Source organism: Notothenia coriiceps, unplaced genomic scaffold (genome assembly GCF_000735185.1).
Source record: "Notothenia coriiceps isolate Sejong01 unplaced genomic scaffold, NC01 NC01_scaffold00006233, whole genome shotgun sequence".
In the NCBI taxonomy this organism is placed as follows: domain Eukaryota; kingdom Metazoa; phylum Chordata; class Actinopteri; order Perciformes; family Nototheniidae; genus Notothenia; species Notothenia coriiceps.
Genome location: NW_011338934.1, coordinates 4,670 through 25,811, shown reverse-complemented (window position 1 = coordinate 25,811; position 21,142 = coordinate 4,670). Strand labels below are relative to the sequence as shown.

General features: G+C 41.3%; 1 protein-coding gene across 1 annotated transcript; it reads left to right on the top strand.

Moving 5' to 3' along the window:
• Positions 1-13,951: 13,951 nt before the first annotated feature.
• On the top strand, positions 13,952-20,830 carry LOC104943565 (putative pre-mRNA-splicing factor ATP-dependent RNA helicase DHX15; the record flags this gene model as incomplete). Its single annotated transcript, XM_010769017.1, has 5 exons — positions 13,952-14,099; positions 16,119-16,416; positions 18,430-18,623; positions 18,958-19,117; positions 20,612-20,830. Coding segments are annotated over exons 1-5 (939 nt in total), but the record flags the coding sequence as incomplete, so codon positions are not given.
• Positions 20,831-21,142: the final 312 nt, after the last annotated feature.

The following is a 21,142-nucleotide window of genomic DNA, read 5'->3' as shown; positions in this document are numbered from 1 at the left end:
CGGTTGAGCCAACTGAAGAGGAGGTGAACGCTGCTGAAATCCAACAGCATGAAAGACAAGGTACAAGATGGAGGGCCCTCTGACTCTGGACGAGTTCATCTTGGACTCACCCGAGAATGTGTATTCTTAAACGGTGACAACTGCAAGCTTCCATTCCTCCTTCATTTCGTTCTCTTTTTCTTTCAAAACTTTCCCAAATTGGGATCAATAAAGATTTCGTATCTTATCTTATCTTTCCCAACCCTGCCAACAGACAGCTCTTGAGAGGAGGAAGAACACCAGCACGTACGGAAAATCAAACAGCAGCAGTCCGCTAACTGAGTCTCTCGGCAAAACAAGGTGAACAACACTGATAAATCGATGAGGACATAATGAACATGAAAATAAAATATTTGCCTAGTAGGTTTACACGCACAAGGATTATTGCTTTACCATACACAAACACAGTAAGTGAATCATTGACCAATTGAACATATTATAAAACATTATAACTTCAAAATATAAAATATTTTACTATAAATAATACAAAAGAATAAATGGAGTAAATATGACGTAAACAAATCAGTGATGCTGTGCATATATTACAATGCATTTTTAGACCATTGGTAGACAAAGAAAGTGCTTCCCTGGATCTCTCTTCAGTGTAACGAATCTGGTTAAAACCTTTGTTTCTAGCGTGCATTATTTAAATAACTTCTTCTTGCCCGGTGCTTGGAGCCTCGGCTGGACTCCAGCTGTGTTACTAATTGTACAGGAGTGGCAAGAAGCAGGGATGAAGCATGCCAGGTACTGACAGGAGCTGCAGCAGCAGCACCAGTTGAGCTACGGAGTTAAAGTTAGGAGGTCTCCAGTAGGCAGCTGCTCCAACTCTCCATATCTGTCTTAACTCTTGTCGCCATGTGTCACCAAATTCACGTCAAAATCACGCCTAAACTTGTTTAAGGGGGATCTTTTACCTTTAAGTTAAAGTGTTTGGGCATTAGGTAGGGGCAGGTGGCCCCACATTTTTCGATTATTTTAGTCCTTTGCACATCTTCTAACTAGGCCTGCCAGAAAATTGAGAAATGACTAATTTCACAAAATGCAACCGATTTTAATCCATATTCTCATTAGTCATTGAGGGTTTACGACCGTGATTACGTCTGTCTGTATTGTTTTGTGTCATTTGATTGTAACTTTGTTCATGCGCCCTCTTGCCAGGTCGCTCTGTGAAAAAGAGATTATTAACTCAATGAACTTTACTGATAAATAAAAGGATATATCATTAATAAAATATATAAAAGGATATAGATCAGGTTCATACACTTTTTCACCATGACCTTATGACTTCCAGGCCTTTCACCTAATTTCCATGACCAAAAAATTACTCTTTCTCAGCGGTACCACTGAAAATGGTTTATTTTAACATGGAACAGGAAAATAAGGTCTGAAACATGTTGTGCCTATCTAAAACAAATCAAATAGTAGGCGTACTAGCTTCTACACGCCAAAGCAACTAAAATCTCTCACCAGCAAAACACCTCGTCAGTTAAATGCCATTTTACGTTTCATTACTATACGATACAGTATTTAGTATCATTATAGTATTGCTATTTCGGCGATTAGATAAAATATAAATTATATTTTGATGCAACTTCACATTTCCATGACTTTTTCAAAACTTTGGGAAAAATATTGTTTTCCATAACTTTTCCAGGGCCTGGAATTAGCATTCTGAATTTCCATGACTTTTCCAGGTTTTTAATGACCGTAAGAACCCTGTTTAGCGAATACAATTTGTTATAATAACTGTATTTTAACACATGTTTAAACAAATCATTTGCCTGAATGATTTGAATATTGCACTAGTCCATATTGAGATTTTGATACATTTTAGATTAATTGTGCATTCCTTACTTCGAATAAAATTAGCTGTCTGTTTTTTATCCTCTCCTTCTTTCCCTTCCTACCTGTCTCCCTGTATCTACTTGTTCCACCTTCAATGTTCCCTCTCCCTCTCCTTCACAGTCCAGGAGCTGCTCCTGGAGGAGCCGGGCTGCAGCCTGCCAGCCACGCCTCAGTCCATCTCCGACCTCAAGTCTCTGGCCACGGCTCTGCTGGAGACCATCCACGAGAAGAACCTGGTCATCCAGCACCAGAGGCACACCAACAGGTACCGAAATACTACTTTAAATGATCACAGGAATCTTACCGGCCCCTCGGTTGACTTTAAGGACTTTTTCATTTAACCTCATAAACTTTTCCCCCAAAATGAGCATGTTTGCTGTTGAAACTCTTTAAAATAGACACTAACTCTTCTCCCACTGCCAGTAGAGGAGTAGGCCTAGCAGCTTAGTAAACAGTGAAAAGCAGCTCAATGGTTACTTCTTATCCATATGTTCTTTATTCAGTCTCTCTTTTAAACTCAAACCAGAGTTAAAAAGTGGAAAGATACAAACATGCTTTTCATGTCAATGGAAGGACTGGATGGAAGTTGCTTTGTGGAAAGCAAATTAGTTGTATTTTCTTCTATGTTGATCAATTGTAATAATCCATGTTGATTATATTTAATATTCACTTAAATCTGTTTCATGACATCAACAGCAAAAGAGGCAATAATGATCATGTCCCCTCGGATGTCATGTGTCCATCCCCACTGACACGACTTTTTCACTCATTTGTCCCGGGAATGAATCCCGATTGTAACCTTTCCCACTAAAGCCAGATGTAAGCGGCTTTATAATGTTTGCATACCTGTTTGAGGATTCTCCTCCACCTCCAAGGCAAACATCGAACTGTGACACACACATACACACACACGCTGTTTATCAGGCCCCCCCAGTAACCCGACCCATCGTACCTGGCCTGCAGGATCCTGGGAAACAGAGTCGGAGATCTGGAGAGGAAGCTGAAGACGTTAGAGGTGTCAGGACTGTGGAGTCTCCCAGGTGGGTCCAACGTCCAAACGCTTCCACACAAAGAAAGACAAAACATTTAAACATGCACCACATGCACTATCCTTCACAAATTCCCCCCCATATTTTAATCTCACATACAGCTCTTAAACAACAGACTAACAGTCATTTATAATAAATATTCTAACAGAACTCTCTTATTAAACATCATTTCAAGGGTGCAGTTATTTGCCATGCATATACATTTTTTTGGTCTAAGTCTAAAACAAATACTTTCCGATTATATTGAATGTTTAAGTAATCCAGGCAGAAAACATTGATTTTAATGTTTGAATGTCATCTTTACTGCCTGTAAAGCAGTTACTTATGATTAGTAACTTTACTGTACCTCACTCAGAAGTAAGGCATCTTCCCCTGAATACTTAATCCACCTGTAGCTGCACCACACCATTAGCAAACACGACCATGTGACCACAGGTGAGTGTGAGCGTGTTGACATAAAGATAATGTGAAAAAGAAAATGGATAACTGTTATCTACCAGTGCTGAAGAAATGTGCCAGGTAATTGTTTTCATAAACTGAATCCTTTCATAAATTGCTCTATTTTATACTTGATGTTTTTAGTAAAAGGCCAACTGGCTTAAAGGGACATTTCACCCCTCAATCAAAAATAAATAACCAATATTATCTATATTGATAAAAAATCTATTTAGGTCAGAAGATAAACATGTAGTTATTGTTGTTTGGGGGTGAACTGTCTACCCAAAAAAAAACAACGTTCCTACTTTTCTTTTTTTTTAAATTCTAAATACATTATTGAGGTTTTTTGTTCATAACGGTGTTTCTCTCTCTCCTCTCCGGCTGCGTCCCAGGCTTGACCTACCGCGTATCTGTGGGAATTGGGAGTATGTATTCCTTCTGCCCCACTTAGCCCGCCCATGCCCTCCACTCTGTCATGCCAGGACAAATCTGGGCAGACGCCCAGAAAGTGTGTCACCTCGTGCCCACCGTTTACTGTGTGTGTTGACCACCCGCTCATCTGTCTGCTCATGATACCATTGACTGGAGCGGCTGCCTGAATATCACACACTGATCCTCTTGGTCCAGTGGACCCGTCTCAAACACTCAGGGAAAGAAAGATTATATATTACTGTTAGAGTTGGGAGTGTTTTAAGGGCATGACAGAAGCCTCAGCACGCTAATGTTTTCTGGGGTCGTTTTAAAATGCGCTCAGATTCTCACATCATAAATCACATTCGTGTAGAGTGATACGTAATGCAGCGTCAGAGACAAGAGGACATGAATTGATTCGCAAAAACAAATATGGTGATAGAAAATAAGGTAACATAATCTCATAAAAATGCAGAGATTGTTTGTGTAAATCTGTCATTATGTGAGACAGTGGATGTACGAAAGAACATTTTAAATGCAGCTTGCATTCAAAAACCCAATAACATAAACAACACCAGCATCCATGCATGAGGCCTAGAAATTAATATTTGTACGTGTTGCAAAGATGGCTGTTTCCCTTCTTCAAAAGAAACCTCATCCTCAAAGTAGCAAAACCGAACAACAATGTACTCTCCCAAATGTAGGCATCAAAAGTGTTCGTCCCAAATAACATGTACTAAAGAATTTCACCTAAACTATAAATATGTTCCGTGTTTCCCCACTAGAGAGAGCTGTTGTGCCACGTATTTGTCAGCCTGAAGTGTGGAGGGGCTGCGGCTGGATGGAGGTGCCCTGTCACGAGACCGTCATTCTCAACGCCATAAAACTGACAAGCATCCATTACTGAAAATGATTGCCCACATTACAAACACATTTAGGGGAATGTGCCGTTATTAGGGAATTTGTAGGCGAGGGCCCAGAGTGCCTGACGAGCACGCTGTCCACCACAGTTAGGGAGACAGGAATATAGAGCGAGATGTGTGCGTCTGTGGCCTTGATGTGATATGAAGTTGGGCTGATGGATTTTAGAGGCAAACAGGATAGGACGGGGGGGCCTTGGCTGCCTATCTGAGGCCCGGAGAACACTCGAGGTGACTACGCTGTCTCCGGATGAGAGAGAGACAAAAACAATAAGAGTGACATGGATGCAGTGAGTCAGATAAAGATGTGATTGATTGATCGCCACCAGTGAGTGTGAGCTGAAATGTAACACAGCAAGTGAAAGCCTGTCGGAGTGACTCAGCTGTTGCAAAGACACAGGTGGAGACAACATTTTTGGGATCTTTTCGGGATCCAGGGACAGATTTTTTTCCCGTTAAGAAGAATTGTCCTTGTCAATCCAGAGCTACGCAGCACCGCATCACACTGTAGGGTTCCTATTTGACACACGTCTCTTATTTCTCATATTATTCAGGATACAGTGTGTATGATCTCATATTTTTGAAATATTGTATAATGCAGAAGAGCCTGTTGCATTAGCATGATGAGAGTTTGAGTTCAATTTGAATAATTTCTAACCATAAAGCAGGGATAGTCTTGAAAATAAATATATATGCAAATTAAAAATATTATTGTGACTTTAATGAGGCATCTTTAAGTGCAAGTCAAATTACCAAATTATTATTTAATTTTCATTTAACAGCCAAAAAGCATTGAAAAAAAGAGAGTGCTGAAGAAATGTACGTTCGCTACTGCAAATATAATTTGGAAATAAAAAAGTTATGTATTGGGTGTTATATTTTTGTTAAATAAAGAAGCAATAAAGAACATTTACGGCTTCCTACATGCATCATACATTTTGCAGGTAATAGCTAGCACACAAACTAGACAAATTCCACAAGCGTATCCTAATTAACCCTGAAGGTGCATCAGTGTGTGTACCAAATGTTTAATAGTTGTTGAGACATTTCAATTAAAATAATCTCACGATAAAAGAATAAACTTTTAAGATGCTCTCAGCTGCTCAATGCTTCAGCCTCCCCCCCCCCGCGTTATCACTCACTGTTGCCACGTCAGTATCAGAAAAACAATATGGACTGCATTCATAACAATATGGTCTCCGTTCACCATTGATGATTCTCACGCATCGTGTCACCCAGTCATCCATTTTCCCATTCTTCTGTTTGTTTGTGCGCTTCACACATGAATGGTCAGAGAAACAGGCCTATTCACAGTTTGTGTGAAGGCAAAAGCTGATTACAGGCTGTGTGTGTGTGTGTGTAAGTACAGGTCTGTTTGTGTGTGTTTGTTTGTGATGTCTGGTTTATAGTGCTCCTATCAGTAGCATATGGTGTCAGCCTCAGAGGCGTGCAGCCATCACTAATGAAGACAGATGACAGGGAACTGAAGCCTCTGTAATGCATATGTGTGTGTGTGTGTGTGTGTGTGTGTGTGTACTCAAAGTGCCATACATGTGCTCCATCCAATCCACCAAAAACTCTTCATACCACTAACTTTGTCTTTTGTTTTTGAATGCAAAAGTAAAAGTTTGTGTGATGGTGGTGTTACAGGAACACGAGACAACAACACAATGAATGAAAATCTTCAACCGGAGCTTCGCCCAACACAAGCCACGCCTTCCCCACACCTGCAGCCACCCAAAGGTGAGTGTGTGATTGTGTGTGACTGGTTCCCCAAGCCATTAACAAGAAAACCTGCAGCTAACCGCATAAGCACTGTAATTAGCCGCAGCGTGCTAAACACTCCTCGCTGTATCTCCCACGGTTAACCCAAGTGCTTTCCCTTCCTGCCTCCACTCCTCATTGGTGCAAGCTGCCCAAATGCCATGGCATTTTGCAAATGTGAAGAAAATTCTCGCCCGCTGACATTCAGAAACTTCTGCCGTGTTCTCTTTGAAAGGAGATGGGGGACGGGGGGGCCATAAATATGGATGCCAGTTCAAGTAATGTTGCTTTCTTCCTGCACGTTTTTGTGTGAATGTGTGTGCGTGGGGGAAAAGGTGGCTGGGACTCTATGTGCAGTCTTTAACCTTTTTGCCTGCACTTCCACAAATATGGGTCAGTAATCCCCAAAGTGAGAGCAGATTTTGGCGAAGAGGCAGAACTAAGCTGTTGCCCAGATGCGGCGTCACACTTGTCTTGCGTCCTCTTGTCTGGGGCACTGCTGCTATATTTAGCTTGTTGCCATGGAATCACTTCAGTCACATAAGTAGTTGAAACTTTCTACATTGACACGGTTGTCCAAAAAAAGGAAACTTTTACTTTAGCTTTCTTTTGAAAGTGTTTTTAAGCCTCAGGGCATTATGCTTTGTGGTTGTGTTCCGATTCTTGAGGAACGCAATATTTTTAGAAACCACTGGAGGGAATGTCTTAAAATATGGCACAAATGTACATTTGGACTCAAGGATGAACCTGTTAGATTTGAGTGGACAAGGGACAAGTCACAAAACATGTTTTTTTTGGAAATACATGAAATTAAACTGCAACTGGACTTTTTGGTACAGTCAAACAATGGCAAGGCATTATGTATAAGTAAGTAAATAAACACTATGACTTCATTAATGCACATCATGTGAGCATGTCTTTCAAAATATTTTTCTCATTTCCGGACAATAATACCACTTTAAACCTGCTCACCATCTCAGTTTTTGGACTAGTTCTGTATGTGCTTCTCCTCAGGACTTATATCCTTTTACTGTGTATGCAGGAAGGAACAAAAAGAAGTATCTGTTTTCAGATAAAACTGTGGCCTAAGATCAAGTGAGTAATTAAAACGACCAGTTGTCTCCTCTCCCCCTCGTGTCAGATGGATCATCGTGGGAATGCCACTCCGCTGGCAGCGACCTCGGCACAGATGGCACACCTGCAGTGTTCCAAATCCTGCAGCCTCTCCCGGGGGTGGAGACGAATGGAATTGACAGGAGAGGCGGAGAAATCTTGATGGAAGACGGAGCCCCCTTGGAGCTGGGGGAGGGGCGCAGTCCGGTGGAGGAGGCGGGGCATGAAGTGGAGGGGTTGGAGGAGGAAGAGCTGGGCTCCACGGTGGAGGAAGGAGAGGAGGCCGCTCTGGCGCTGGGTGTCACAGCCACTGACTCACACCTTCCCTGGCTTCCAATCAAACAATCGTCTGCAGATCTTTCAGAGGCGGGTCGGCATCAGCCCGGAGAGTCCCAGGACGATGGGTCGGATCATGAACCTGAACAAGTAGAAGCCTCAACCCCAGAGAGCCGGTCCAGCACAGGGGAGTGGGACGTTTTGGATCTGCGCAGAGACGCCTGTCGATCTGAAAACTTGGCATGATCTCCCCTCGCTTAAAGACTTACTCAAACTCTTCTCATTCTTATTGATAATTGGCGATGCATTGTGAAGCTGAACGATATGTGTAGGAGGTACTCCAAAGGATTCCTGAAAAACTAGTTCTGAAATATCAGAGAGAAGTAGACAAACATAAGTACACTATGCATTGAAAGTTAATTCTCAATATAATTTGAGAATGAAAGGATATTCAAATCAAGGGAAAAGCTTACCGGTCCAAAAGCAAGTGGCACTTTACATTTGAATAACTTATGTTAAGGGAAACCAGAGACATGAATGTTATTGCGCAGCAGGGTAATTCAATGTAGTGATCTCTTTTAGGCTCCTTACAGCTTTCATTATGTAATTATTATAATAATAATACATGGTATTTATATAGCGCTTTTCCTGGTGCTCAAAGACCCCTATACCATACAAGGAAATGACCCCCCTTTAACCTTTGTTTAAAGCCAGGGTTCTTGTGGATAAACATTCTTAAAAGACATTGAATTATTGAATCTAAAAGTAAGGCATTAATTGGTAATACAATGTCTAAAATCAATCTTTTACAGTCTAAAAACTGCTAAGAGATAGAAAGTAGTAGTTTTGCCTCTAAGATAATTGACTTTGGTTTGCTAACGTAGGTTTGGACAGTAGCTGTTTTTAGGGAGGGGCTTAGCCAAGATTTGATAGCATGAATCCTCCTGAGTTGTATTCACTCAGCGTGGCCAGCACTCATTAGCTCCCTGCTCCACCTAGCCGCTCTGTTTTAGTCAATAAAACGGAGAGAAAACACTTTTTCAGCCGGAGGTTCATTTTGTACACAGACAGGAAGAGACAATCTTAAAATCAATGGAGTTGCAAACTTCATGCCCTACAGGAAGAGTTACGAGAATAACAAATATGGCAGCCTCCCTCCGTCCTCCCCGTGCGATTCGATAATCCCAAATGTTTGCTTTCTTCTTCCTCCTAAGGGATGCCACTAACTGAGAGCTTTTAATCTCATAGGGGGTCTTAATTGACTTACCAAAAATTGAGAAGAATGTGCTTTGTACATTATGTGTAAATGAATAACTCTAATATTACAGATTCTATTGATTTTTTATCCATCTGTACGGGTGAATCAGTGAGTTTTTATTTTTATTTATTTTTTATTTATTTGGATGACACTACATGTGCCTTATATGTGGGAAACACTGGTATTTATTCATATAAACTGCATAAACCTGCAATATGAAGTTGGTATTTTCTGACCCATGCACATACAAAACAAAAACACTTTGACAGAGCGTTTTTGATTTATATTTGTTTCCACGCAGACAGGAACTTCCTCTGATCTAAACTTGTGGCTGACTTTGTGAACTTATATTTGTTTGAGCTTTCACACACTGATGAGGTTTGTTTGATATCAATTTTCTGCACCAGAAAATGAGCCCATATCGGCAGCAAATCTCTTCTCTCTCTCAATTCTATATGTTCACAAGGTTGGTCTCATTAATTCTGAATGCAGCAGTCTCCGTCTTTTGATTGTTTTGCAGATTAGTGCGGCTTAGCTTGATTCTCTTCTTTCCAGCTTTGAGAGGGAATTGTTCTGACATCATATAGCTACAGTTACAATAGATATGTTGAAATCTGATTTGAAATTTCATTAACATTGATTTTTGGTATTATTTTCATTTTGAGTTTTTCCCTGAATTCAACTTTTTTGTGTCCAGAGAAGGTTTTATTGCAGCTCAATGTAAATACATATGCCACCTAGCGCAGGGGAAGCATCTCAGTCCAATTGTATGACTTAAAAAACAAAGTTAGGACATTTTGCCATACAGTAACTGTAAAAAGGATGAACGCCCATTTTGATTACAAGCCAATATAATGCCCAGTGTGTAGAGAGGCACGCAGGTGACAGCTGGCCTCTCCAGGAAAACTGTGTCTAAGCCAGAATCCATGAACTGCTTATTCTGCAGAAGGCCACTTGCTATTTTTAATCTCTGACACAAAATAGAGGCGAGGAAAATAATTTGAGTTTTGGAGCCATGCTGTGTACAGCGTCGGTACAGTGCCAGGCAGCTGATTTGGCACAAAGCAGCAAGCGTTTTTAAGTTTATAAAACCAGATGGAGTCTAAAATAATGGAATTGCAAGATGATACCAGGTTGTATTGGGTTTCTTTTAAAGTCATTGAGCGTTTTTTTATTTTGGCATCCATATGAAAGCCAAAGATCGTTTCTCTGATGTAGGGAAGATCTATCTGATGAAGGATGATCCACAGTATAATGTGAACAATTCAATTAAAGTGATGTTTCTAAATCTGGCAGAGCTGGCATTATTTCTGCCAGATTTGGAACCCCTTCTGTAACTATGGCCGGAATGGTCATAATCTCACAAAAATCCCACTGCTGTAAATTGAACAAAAGTGTATTCTTAATATATACGAATAAACATACAATTATGTCATTACTGACGTTTAATTTTGCACCTCAATATTACTGGCCCATTTAAGTCATTAACACAGTTTTACATCAGACCTAATCAATGGATCACTACTCTTTCTCTCTTCCCTTTCAGGGCTTTTCCCGCCAGAAATGTGCATTTTGAAGTGCTTTGATTGGTTGCTGTCAGATGATTTAGGTGTGTGTTCTCCTCTCTGTATCTGTTCTTCAAAGAGTGATCACGGAGAAATCATTTGCGTGTGATTCCTGTAGCTTTGTAGATGGGTTGTCAGCATAAAACCACTAATCTTATGATATCACAGTATGAAGTGGCTTTGTTCTGATCCCTCCAGCTATCTCACCCTGCAGAGTGAGAGAGAGGAGTGGGTCAAAGCAGTGCTCAGCGGCTCTAATAAGTGTGACCACCAGGGAGGGTTTGACTCCCCCTCATCTGTGGATGCTCCAAAGGTCTGAGGGATGGGGGTGGACAGGGGCATGTGGAGCCAGCAGTTTCCAGGCCAACCCCTTTCGCAGGGTTAATTACTATACCAACCAGACGCCCCTCCACTGATGGTCAATGCCCTTATGATCCATGCTTCATTTGCTCACCTTGCTTTTTTACGCTTACCTGAGTTTCATCATGTGGCACCTCGGAGACACTCGAGTGCAGCTTGGTCCCAGGGTGCTCGATTTGAGGAGTGTAACTTTCTGCTCTGTTGCTGACAAGGCTGTTATTATCTGAGATAATAGACCAAAGAGGGGAAAAAGCAGGTGCAATATGTCAGTCATCTTTCCCCTGCTTTTTTCATGTGGAGTTGATCATTCAAATGTATCATAGATATGATGTGCATCATTTGCTTGGTTTGCTCTTACTGCAATTACGCTGTGCATGACTCAGCAGCTGCCAAATAGCAATATGGTAATCGTGCACATTTTAAATATAAAGGGAAAAAACATCCTAAATCTCTCTGTTATGTTATATTGGGGTACACACAATGGTTATCTTGCTGTGTGTGAGAAGGTTACCAGAACATTTGTCTTCCCTCGAAGCTGCTAAACTAGGTTAGCTGTTTCCCTTTATTTAAAGTCTTTATGCTAAGCTAAGCTAACTCTACTTTCTGCACTGATAAAAGAATGGTACCCATATTGTCATCTACTCTCCCAAGTAGTTGTATTTTTAAAAACGATATCCTTAAAACAACATAGGTAAATACTTATTCCCATAACAGGAAACATTTAGCCCTTATATTAGTATAGTTTCCTTCAACTCTGAATACTCAGTTCAGTAAGCCTACCTCAGTAGATTTTCTAGAAACGGACTGCAGTAAGGACAAAAAGGCTCCGAGAGCCCTGCTGGCAGCCATCAGCGACTGTTGGAGGAACGTAAGCTGGTGGACGCCGGACGATAAGCAGGAGATCTCTATTAGGATAGGAGATGGTGGGCCCGTCTGATAAGAGCTGACAGGGCCAATGTGATATCATTGATGTGAGATTTGCTGCCTCCCCCAAGCAGGAGAATCAGAGTTGGGCCAAACTTATCCTGGGCTCTTCCATAATGAGCTACTCTTCAATCATCTGTCTCAGATTTCACAGAAATAGCTGAAAAAATGTAATGATGCATCTTTTGGTAATGATTACAACTCACTGCAGTTCCTGGAAGGATGAGCATTTACAGAATAGCGTTGTCTTTTTTTTTTCACTATCAAACAGGGATCACTTCATTATGTGATCTTGCTGTTGCAATTCTCTCTCAAACTTTGCAAGAGTACTAACTAGGACAGTGTATAATGAGTATTTTATTTTTTGCACAAAGATATTTCCACTTTTTAACCTTTTACGTCCAGTTCTCTTAAACTGTGGTTACAGTACTGTTTGAGCAGTGATCAGTCCTCAGCGGCCAGAGCTATTTCACACGGCTGGACTGATATTTAATAGCCTATGAAAGTTAGGCAGTCAGAAAGATGGGAAATCCCCAGTATTTTATATTACCAATGCATATGTAAGGATGATGACTTTGTTGTAGCGTTGACTTATCCATCACCATCAATCCCCCAGCTATAAGCAATGAGCCATTTGCCATTATGCAGCTTGTTAGCAATGTCCAGGCTGTGTAATTACCTGTGTCAACGGCAATGATTGTCTTCAGTGACAGATTATTCATCACTTTATAATTGTAGAGGTTGAAAGAAGGGTTTTTAGCTCTTCTAACATAGTTGAGAAATGACCATCACTTTCCCTGCTGTTTGTGCATGTCTGCAGTCGTTTAAACTACAGGACAGGTACTTCATAATCATTCTGGGAAGAAATGTTTGTACTGCAGTTGTCTGCTGCATTCCCACATACAGTTTAAATAGTTGATACAGCCCTGAAGCTATGAAGAGTTGTAAGTGAAGAGGAAGTCAGAAGTCAACTTTATTGTCAATCTTCTGTGTGAGATACAGACATGGACATCAAAATGCTGTTTCTCACAATCCCGAGGAATATCAATTAAATATCTAAAATAATATATATACAGTATATATATATATACACACACACACACAAATCATATATATGCAAATACCTGCATTAATACAAAATAAAAAGGCACAACAGTCAATATATAATAAAATAACAGTCACTAATAAACGGATGAAAATGATTATATTACAGTAAAAATATGTACAGTAGTAGTCCTGTGATTAAAATATTTCTAAAGTCAAAAGTATTAGCATCAACATCTATTTAACATAAATACTAATATTCCAAAATATACTTATCATGCATGATGGAACATGGTTTATTAAAAATGTTTTTGTGTTGTTTTTTTTTTTTACTATAGCCTACTGCTGAGTACCTTGCAAATTCCACCAAGAGATCAAAAACGTTGTTGTGTGTCACCTATCATAATACAATATGATATATTGTCTGTTGATTATTTAGCATTAATAATCTTAACATGAATCTTCAAAGTCGTCAGATAAATGTAGTAGTGGAGTAAAAAGTACAATCAGAGGTCTCTAAATTGTATTTTTAGCAGAACGTGTTCATAATTTAACAAGTAAAGGAATTTGGAAAATGCACCAAGTAACTTCCCACCATTGCTTTTTCTCATTACTCATGCAATATGTGAATAATGTTTGCAGTGATCCTGTTGCAGTAAGCCTGCTGCAGTGATGCTTCGGGCTGGGAGTGTGTGTGCGTGCGTGTGTGTGTTTGTGTGCGTGTGTGTGTGCGCGCGTGCGCGTGCGTGTGTTTTTCGGCGGGCTCAGCATCATCACACTGATATCAGCATCTTAAATGCTGCATCAGATCTACAGGACTGCAATAGTTTCTGGACATAATGTGCATGTCTCAGTAAAGCCTGGAGCTTTCTCAGTTAAAAGCACTGAGTTCTACACATTTTGCACAAGGACAATAAAAAATGAGGTAAGAGTTTCCGGTCGCCATTTTGCATGGTGTTTAACGGGTTTGGGGTAAAAGTCTGCAGGAGGATACATAAGCTGAGAGGGAACCCGGTGGAAGGATGTCCAGACGACAGCGTGTAGATTTGGGCGATGATTATTCTCCGGGTAAAAAGAGACCCTCGGATAGGTACGTGTTGTTGGAATGTTCGCTGTTATTGTCGTGTTGCAAACGTTTACACAAGTTTAGCTAGCAAGTTAGCTTAGGCAGTGGTTGAACTGCATGGTTGTTCCGATACAGACTGAAAAGCTAGCTGTGAACGGTTGCTACTGTTATGTAGCTTGCCGAGTGGCTAATTAGCTATGTTAGCAAACAGACTGCACGTGGTTACGAGCTACCGTAAAGCCCCGTGTGTTTAATAGAAGTGAGCAGACAACGCTACGTTTCATGAGACAAAGTCGACATGTCATGAGGAATTCCTGGTTGTTGTGGCATGTTTAGGGGACAGAATGACGAAGTAAAGCTGCACACAGGACAGTTAGCCAGGGTAATGCTAGCCTGTTAGCTGTCAGGTGTAACTGCCACTAGTGTCAGCTCTCTGTGAAGATGTTAAATGACATTAAAATGCGTTAAAAATAACGTAAACCAGACAGGATACGGCTTTATTATTTAGAGGACCACGGTTGAGGCGAATAAACTTGTCGACTTCACGGAGAGTGCGCTCGGAGTCATTGCCTCAGAGATTTTTGAACCGATTTGACCTTTTAGAAACTATTAGAACATCGGTAATTGAACCATGATATCCATTAAGTTAACATCGATTATTTAATACTCAACGAAGAAGTGCGTAATGTTTATACAAAAGAGCTTCGCATCATCCAATGTACATAATGCCGCTCTCACATGAGAAGAAATGTGCACATCCAGAAAACAACATGATGCTCATCTCTCTATTAGTCACGTCTTGCCTCACTATCCTCATCTCTCTACTACTTATGTCTGGCTTCACTATACTCATCTATCTACTAGTCTTGCCTTGCGTCACTTTTGTTGATTCATTTCTGTCCCTCTGTAGATATATCATACATTTAGTCAAAACTGAGTAGTAAATAGAAGTTAAAACATTCAATAGACATTGAGTTTTATTGTGGACACAAAAGTAACAACAGCTGTAACTCATTAAAGTAATTTATCTAAATTTGTCTCTCAAATATGGATATTTACTTAATATTTCAGTTTTATGATGTATTAAAGTCAATTGTTGTGATTTAGACTGTCAGAACCAGCAGGTTAAAGTTAACCTGCACTTCCATGTTCAAACCCTCATTTATCATGAAATGCCATTCATTCACACATAAGCGTTGCAACAGAGCTCCACACATCATCGTTGTCTAAATAATGTGAGGATATAAATGGTTCTCATTCTGCTCTGAAGCTGTAAAATACATCTTATTGCAATAGGAGAACACACTTGGGGATTGTGGCGGTTAACTCATGACCTTTGCATGTTACACTTGATTAGGCAGTGGTTTTTGTAGAAGTGAATACAAATGCGCAGTAACCTTTTCATTCAATTTGAAGAAATGAACTTGACATGGGCTAACATTCGTCTGTGTGCTTAGTCAAATCTTTTCCATTTCTCAGGCAGAATGTTAAATCTGTGGAGTTTTTTGGAGTGTACAGGCATTTTGGGGTTTTATTGTTTAGAGCTGAGCAGTATAACCAAAACCTTCCATCATGATATTGGTCATTTTTCAGGATAAACCATGTTTTTTTTCCTATGGCGGTAAAACTGAAAGTGGACAACACAAGTCATTTGAAGAAGTCTTCTTGTTCTCTGAGAACGTCAGATCTCTTTCAGGCATTTTATAGACCAAATAGTTAATTGTTATTAGTGCAATATCCAAATCGACTCGCGTGCAATATCTCTTAATTGTAAAATATGTGAAAATATAATCATTGATTAAGACTTGTGTTGCTGCAGACATGTCGTGGCTTACAAATCATATTCCACAGATTTAAGAAATATCTGATTGTTACAGATCATCCTTAAAAAAAATCACAACGTGATCATTTTTAATATATCTGTGAATAATATTGAAAAAAACTATTCCTCCATTATCGTGAATCATATTGCAATATCAGCAAAAGTCGTGCCCTAATATGTTTGCTCAACAAATCTTGACTTCCTGCATCCTTCTCCCTCAGGCGTGACCGCGACAGAGAGCGCGATGACCGGCCCAGGGATCGGGACAGAGACGTGAAGCCCTCCAGCGTGCCCCGCAGCGTGGCTTCGTCTGGCAGTGGGGGCTTCTCCAAACAGCCCTCCCTCCAGCAGCAGACCAACCCCTACACCAACCTGCCCCACACGCCTCGCTACTACGACATCCTGAAGAAGCGCCTGCAGCTGCCTGTGTGGGAGTACAGAGAGCGCTTCACCGACATCCTCATGCAGAACCAGTGCTTTGTCCTTGTCGGGGAGACGGGATCTGGGAAAACCACACAGGTACCGGCACTTGAACGGTTTCAGTAGTGAATACACTCAAATGGGCCACGAACAGCTGATGGATTTCAAACACTTTCGTTGTTAAAAGTCCCATGTCATGGCCATTTCCACTGATCATAATTCCATTGTTGAGGTCTACTAGAATAGATTTATATTGTGCAATTTTCCAAACTCATTGGTTTCTCATACAGCATCTCTGTAAACTACGTGTATTCACTACATTTCACTCTCTGCCTTTAACGGCTCGTTATAGCTCCAATAGCTCCAGCCCCCACCCTCCCTGTGAGCACAGTGTGCTCTGATTGGTCGGGACGTTGTGAATCGGCCTGAGCTCCGTGGAGGTGTTGTTTCCTTGTTTAGTGATACACAGTCAAACTCACCCTGAGCACACACAAAGTGACAGCCGAAGTAAAAACAATAAGTGTGGCTTGATATTGAGTAAGAAAAAGGTTGATAAACGCTTTGAGAATGGGTCTGCAGAGAGAATTTCGCCGCGATCCCAACCGTCTGTTATCAGACTGCAGCCAGGGAGGAGAGATCAGCAGAGCTGCCTGCACTGAGTGTGTGTGTGTGTGAGGAAGTCTGTGGATTGGTTAATTTGGACCAATCAGCCTGGTCATAGCTCTGGGCGTGGCTAATGGGTATCCCTACGTAGCGATACCCAGGAGGTAAACAATGAAACATTTGAAATCTCCAACGAGGCGTTTTGGGGAGGTATTTTCTGTGTTACTAGAGTTTTACTGGCTACAGGGTGTACTTTGAGGGTTTTTGACTCTGCAGACCGTTTACATGCATAAAAACCTTCATATCACACAAGGGGACGGGTAATAACCGGAAAAGCATGACATGTCTCCTTTAAGTGTATTTAAAGTTCTTAGCAGAGCGGGGTTGTCTGTTTTTTAAAATCTGAAAGAGAGAAGATTAGAGTAAATCAGTGGTTGAGCCTCAGTCCTCTCCTGAGGGGAAAACAAGCCACTCTTCCACCACTTGTTAAATATAGTGGTGTAATGCACTCTGCCTTAATGATGCGAGAAACCATTTGTATTCCACTCATTCATCGTGAATTTTCAAACAGACTTTCAAGGAATGTTACGTTTTTGGTCACCTCTGCAAATACAAACGGAATAAGGAAGGGTTTGTTTGTTTTTAAATCAGCTGTTTATTTAAATTAGATATTTATTTGTATTTCTTACAATTTAAGCGAGAATATTAGGAATTGTATTGAGGCAAAACGTCCCTTTCACAATTGTTCTGTATTTGTTTTAATAAAAATGCAGCTTACATTATTGTGAAATGCTAAAAACATAGACATTCCTCCAAACATCAGTGGACAAGTGGTGGGGTATGAATTGTCTCTGGCCATCGGGTATATGCTTTGCAGGACATAGCAAGCTGTTGTAATGCATTTTAAAGTAGTACTTAGAAATCCTTTTTGTTTTCATAACAAAATTGTCACTACACCCGCTGACTCACTTCATCTTCGTTCATTTCACACATTTAATTTTCATTTAAAGTTGACACATACAGTTTACTCCCCCCTAGCATTTACAAATGGTATTATTGTTGGTGCTTCTTGAGCAAAGTTTCTAAACAAACTGAATTAAACATATTTTGTTTGTTGATTTTAATTTGTAGAAGAGGATCGATCTACTTGTTAAAGTATTGTTGGCAAAGTGTCTTCCACTAGCAGCCTGTCTTTCCAAAGCAAGAAGTAGAAACCCCTCTTTCTTTCCTCCTCCGTGAAGTGGGCTCTCTGTAAGCTATTTCTTTGAGGTGCCTCTCCTGCCTGCGTAAAGCTCTCTGGTTTGCATGGATCCAGAGTATATGCCACAGGCTTTTATTGTGAAAGTGTAGCCGTAACGTGCTGCTCTCGACAACGTGGGCTGCACGATTATGTCCATGGTGATGTGCAATCAGCATTAACTGCATGATTATAACTTATAGCAAAGAAGTTTCCACCTGAAAGATGCCATTTGTACTCAATCACAACCAGACTTGTCTTGCTGCCTGCAGATCCCTCAGTGGTGTGGGGACATGGTGCTGGCAGTGGAGGGTCCGAAGAGAGCGGTGGCCTGCACCCAGCCTCGCAGGGTCGCCGCCATGAGCGTCGCCCAGAGGGTCGCCGATGAGATGGATGTGATGCTGGGCCAAGAGGTGGGCTACGCCATCCGGTTTGAGGACTGCAGCTCTGCCAAGACGGTGCTCAAGTAAGAAACATGGTTACAGTGATTCCTCTTGGCTCGCTTTTATTCAAACAAACAAAAACAATCACACAGCTACAGCTGATATCTGGAGGAGTTGATTAGAGTAGGAGCTTATAATCCTAACAGGAGCCTCAAAAATATATCCTAAACGTGCACAAACATTTTGGCAACTTCAGCACTATACAGTTGATTGAATCACATGTTGCTATTCTGTCCCATTTCCCGCATTGTAGAAATCCTAGAACGATATGAATGCCGTGCTCCTTACACGGGGGTGGGGCTATTTATATCCTTTTTAACAGTATGTTCTGATTGAGCCTGCGTGACTTGTGTTCAGGTACATGACAGATGGAAGGCTGCTGCGGGAGGCCATGAACGATCCTCTGCTCGAGCGCTACGGTGTCATCATCCTGGATGAGGCCCACGAGCGCACGTTAGCCACAGATATCCTCATGGGGGTCCTCAAGGAGGTCGTCCGCCAGAGGGCTGACCTCAAGGTAAGAATAACAAGCTACGTTCATTTGTTGTATTTATATCAAAACAAATCCTTTCCTTTGTGGCCTCAGGGTTTACAGATTGCAACCCTTTGATAGTCATTTCAAAGGTTGAGAGTTCCTTAACCTTTAAAAGATGCTTCACCCCCAACGTGAACAAAGATGCGCAAACTGAGAACATTCCTGATGAATTAAAACAAATAGAAGCCACATTTAACAAAAGCAAAAGCGATACAACACTACTTGCGAACAAAAAATCATTTTTTGTGATTTAGTGAGTATCCAATTGGCTAGATCAGACTTGGATTATACTGCAAACGTTCTGGGAGAAATGGTGAACGGATGTTTTGACATCGTTTTGCCGCCCTTTGTTGTTACGCTCAGCCCCCATTTACTTAAATTCATCAATAATGTAGCGTTGAAGAGCTACATGGGTAGTACATGATATAAGAAATGATTGTTTTGTGGTTAAAGTATTTCTTTATACACCCTGTTTATTCTGGAAAATCAGGTCTAGCATTTATTTGGTGTTATCTCTAGACTTGGTGTCGGCAGTACTCTTGACAGTAGTCTGATTTGTTTCTACTTAACGCCTTCAAAATGCTGTTAAAGCCTCAAACTGCAGGATAAATTCAGTGACAGTCAGAGTTTATATCCCTCCTCTGTCATCCCTCCCTTTTGTCACAGTCCTCCCGACAGTGTCCCTGTGTCTGACAGCTGTGTACATGTTGAGGAGGGAGAAAAGCAGTAGTAGTGGAGTCAGTCCCATTTGAGGCCAATCAACCGGGGGGGGAAATGGTGATGTGTCTGCACAGGCAGCCAGAGGTTTTATGGGCAGACTGCGCCTCACATAATTCTCATAAAGCAGATGGATAATGACTGGTTGTATGTCAGCGAGGAATCAAAGGTTAGATTGTTGTTCGCCGACTGTTAAATGAGGTCTAGGTTATTGGGAATGATCATCCACCCACACCCCGCCATCTCCTCCATCCCTATCCCCTACCAAATTTGAAAGTTTAATTTGCCTTGATTAAGAGCAATTATGATGCCTCGCAGAGCGTAAAGCGAAATGCCGAGACACTGGCCCCTGAAAATGTTTGGGATTGAAAATGGGAGACGAGTTTCCCCATCAGAATCCTAATGCGCCACAGCTAATGGCTCCAGAGGGAACATTGTGTACCCAACATCAGGAACAAGGACTGTCATCGCTCTGTGTAGGTCAGACACTTGGAGGGTGGTGCCAAGTTGTTCACGCGGACACCGACTTGGGTTCGTGCCGAGGCCCTCATCCTAAATTGCGATTCAAAGCATTATCCATCTACTCTGGATTCTGTTGCAGCACTTAGCATGTGTCCTTATCCTCAATTATCATCAAGCTATATAAATAACACTCATTGTACACTTGAGTGCCCGGAATCACCACAGTCTTTTCCACTCCCTGCTTTTACCCTTCCCTTCTCCTCTCTCGCGAATACATTGTCCCGTTCTCTTCCGCAGGTCATCGTCATGAGTGCCACGCTCGACGCCGGAAAGTTCCAGGTGTACTTTGACAACTGTCCACTGCTGACCATCCCCGGGCGCACCCACCCCGTGGAGATCTTCTACACCCCCGAACCGGAGCGGGACTACCTGGAGGCGGCCATCCGAACCGTGGTCCAGATCCACATGTGCGAGGTGGATGAAGGCGACCTGCTGCTCTTCCTCACCGGACAAGAGGTACCGCTCCAAAGCTTTTCACTACATCTACTTTTTTTGTTTGTGAGGCTTGTAAACAGGCTTATCAAGGTATATCGAGTGTGTTGCGATTAGATCCCCAATTTTCGAGGGATTGATCATTTTTGATAATACGTGAAATGATAATGTTTTTTTTTAAAGAAGGATCGGTGCCAAACAATTATCTTCATTTAAGTCTGTAGAATACTGTTTGTTAAATCACCATTTGAAATGAAATGTAACCTGGCTTACAAAGTCTTTTAGCAAATATTGTGCTTCCTGCGATTTGAATATTGCGCAGTCCATATTGCGACT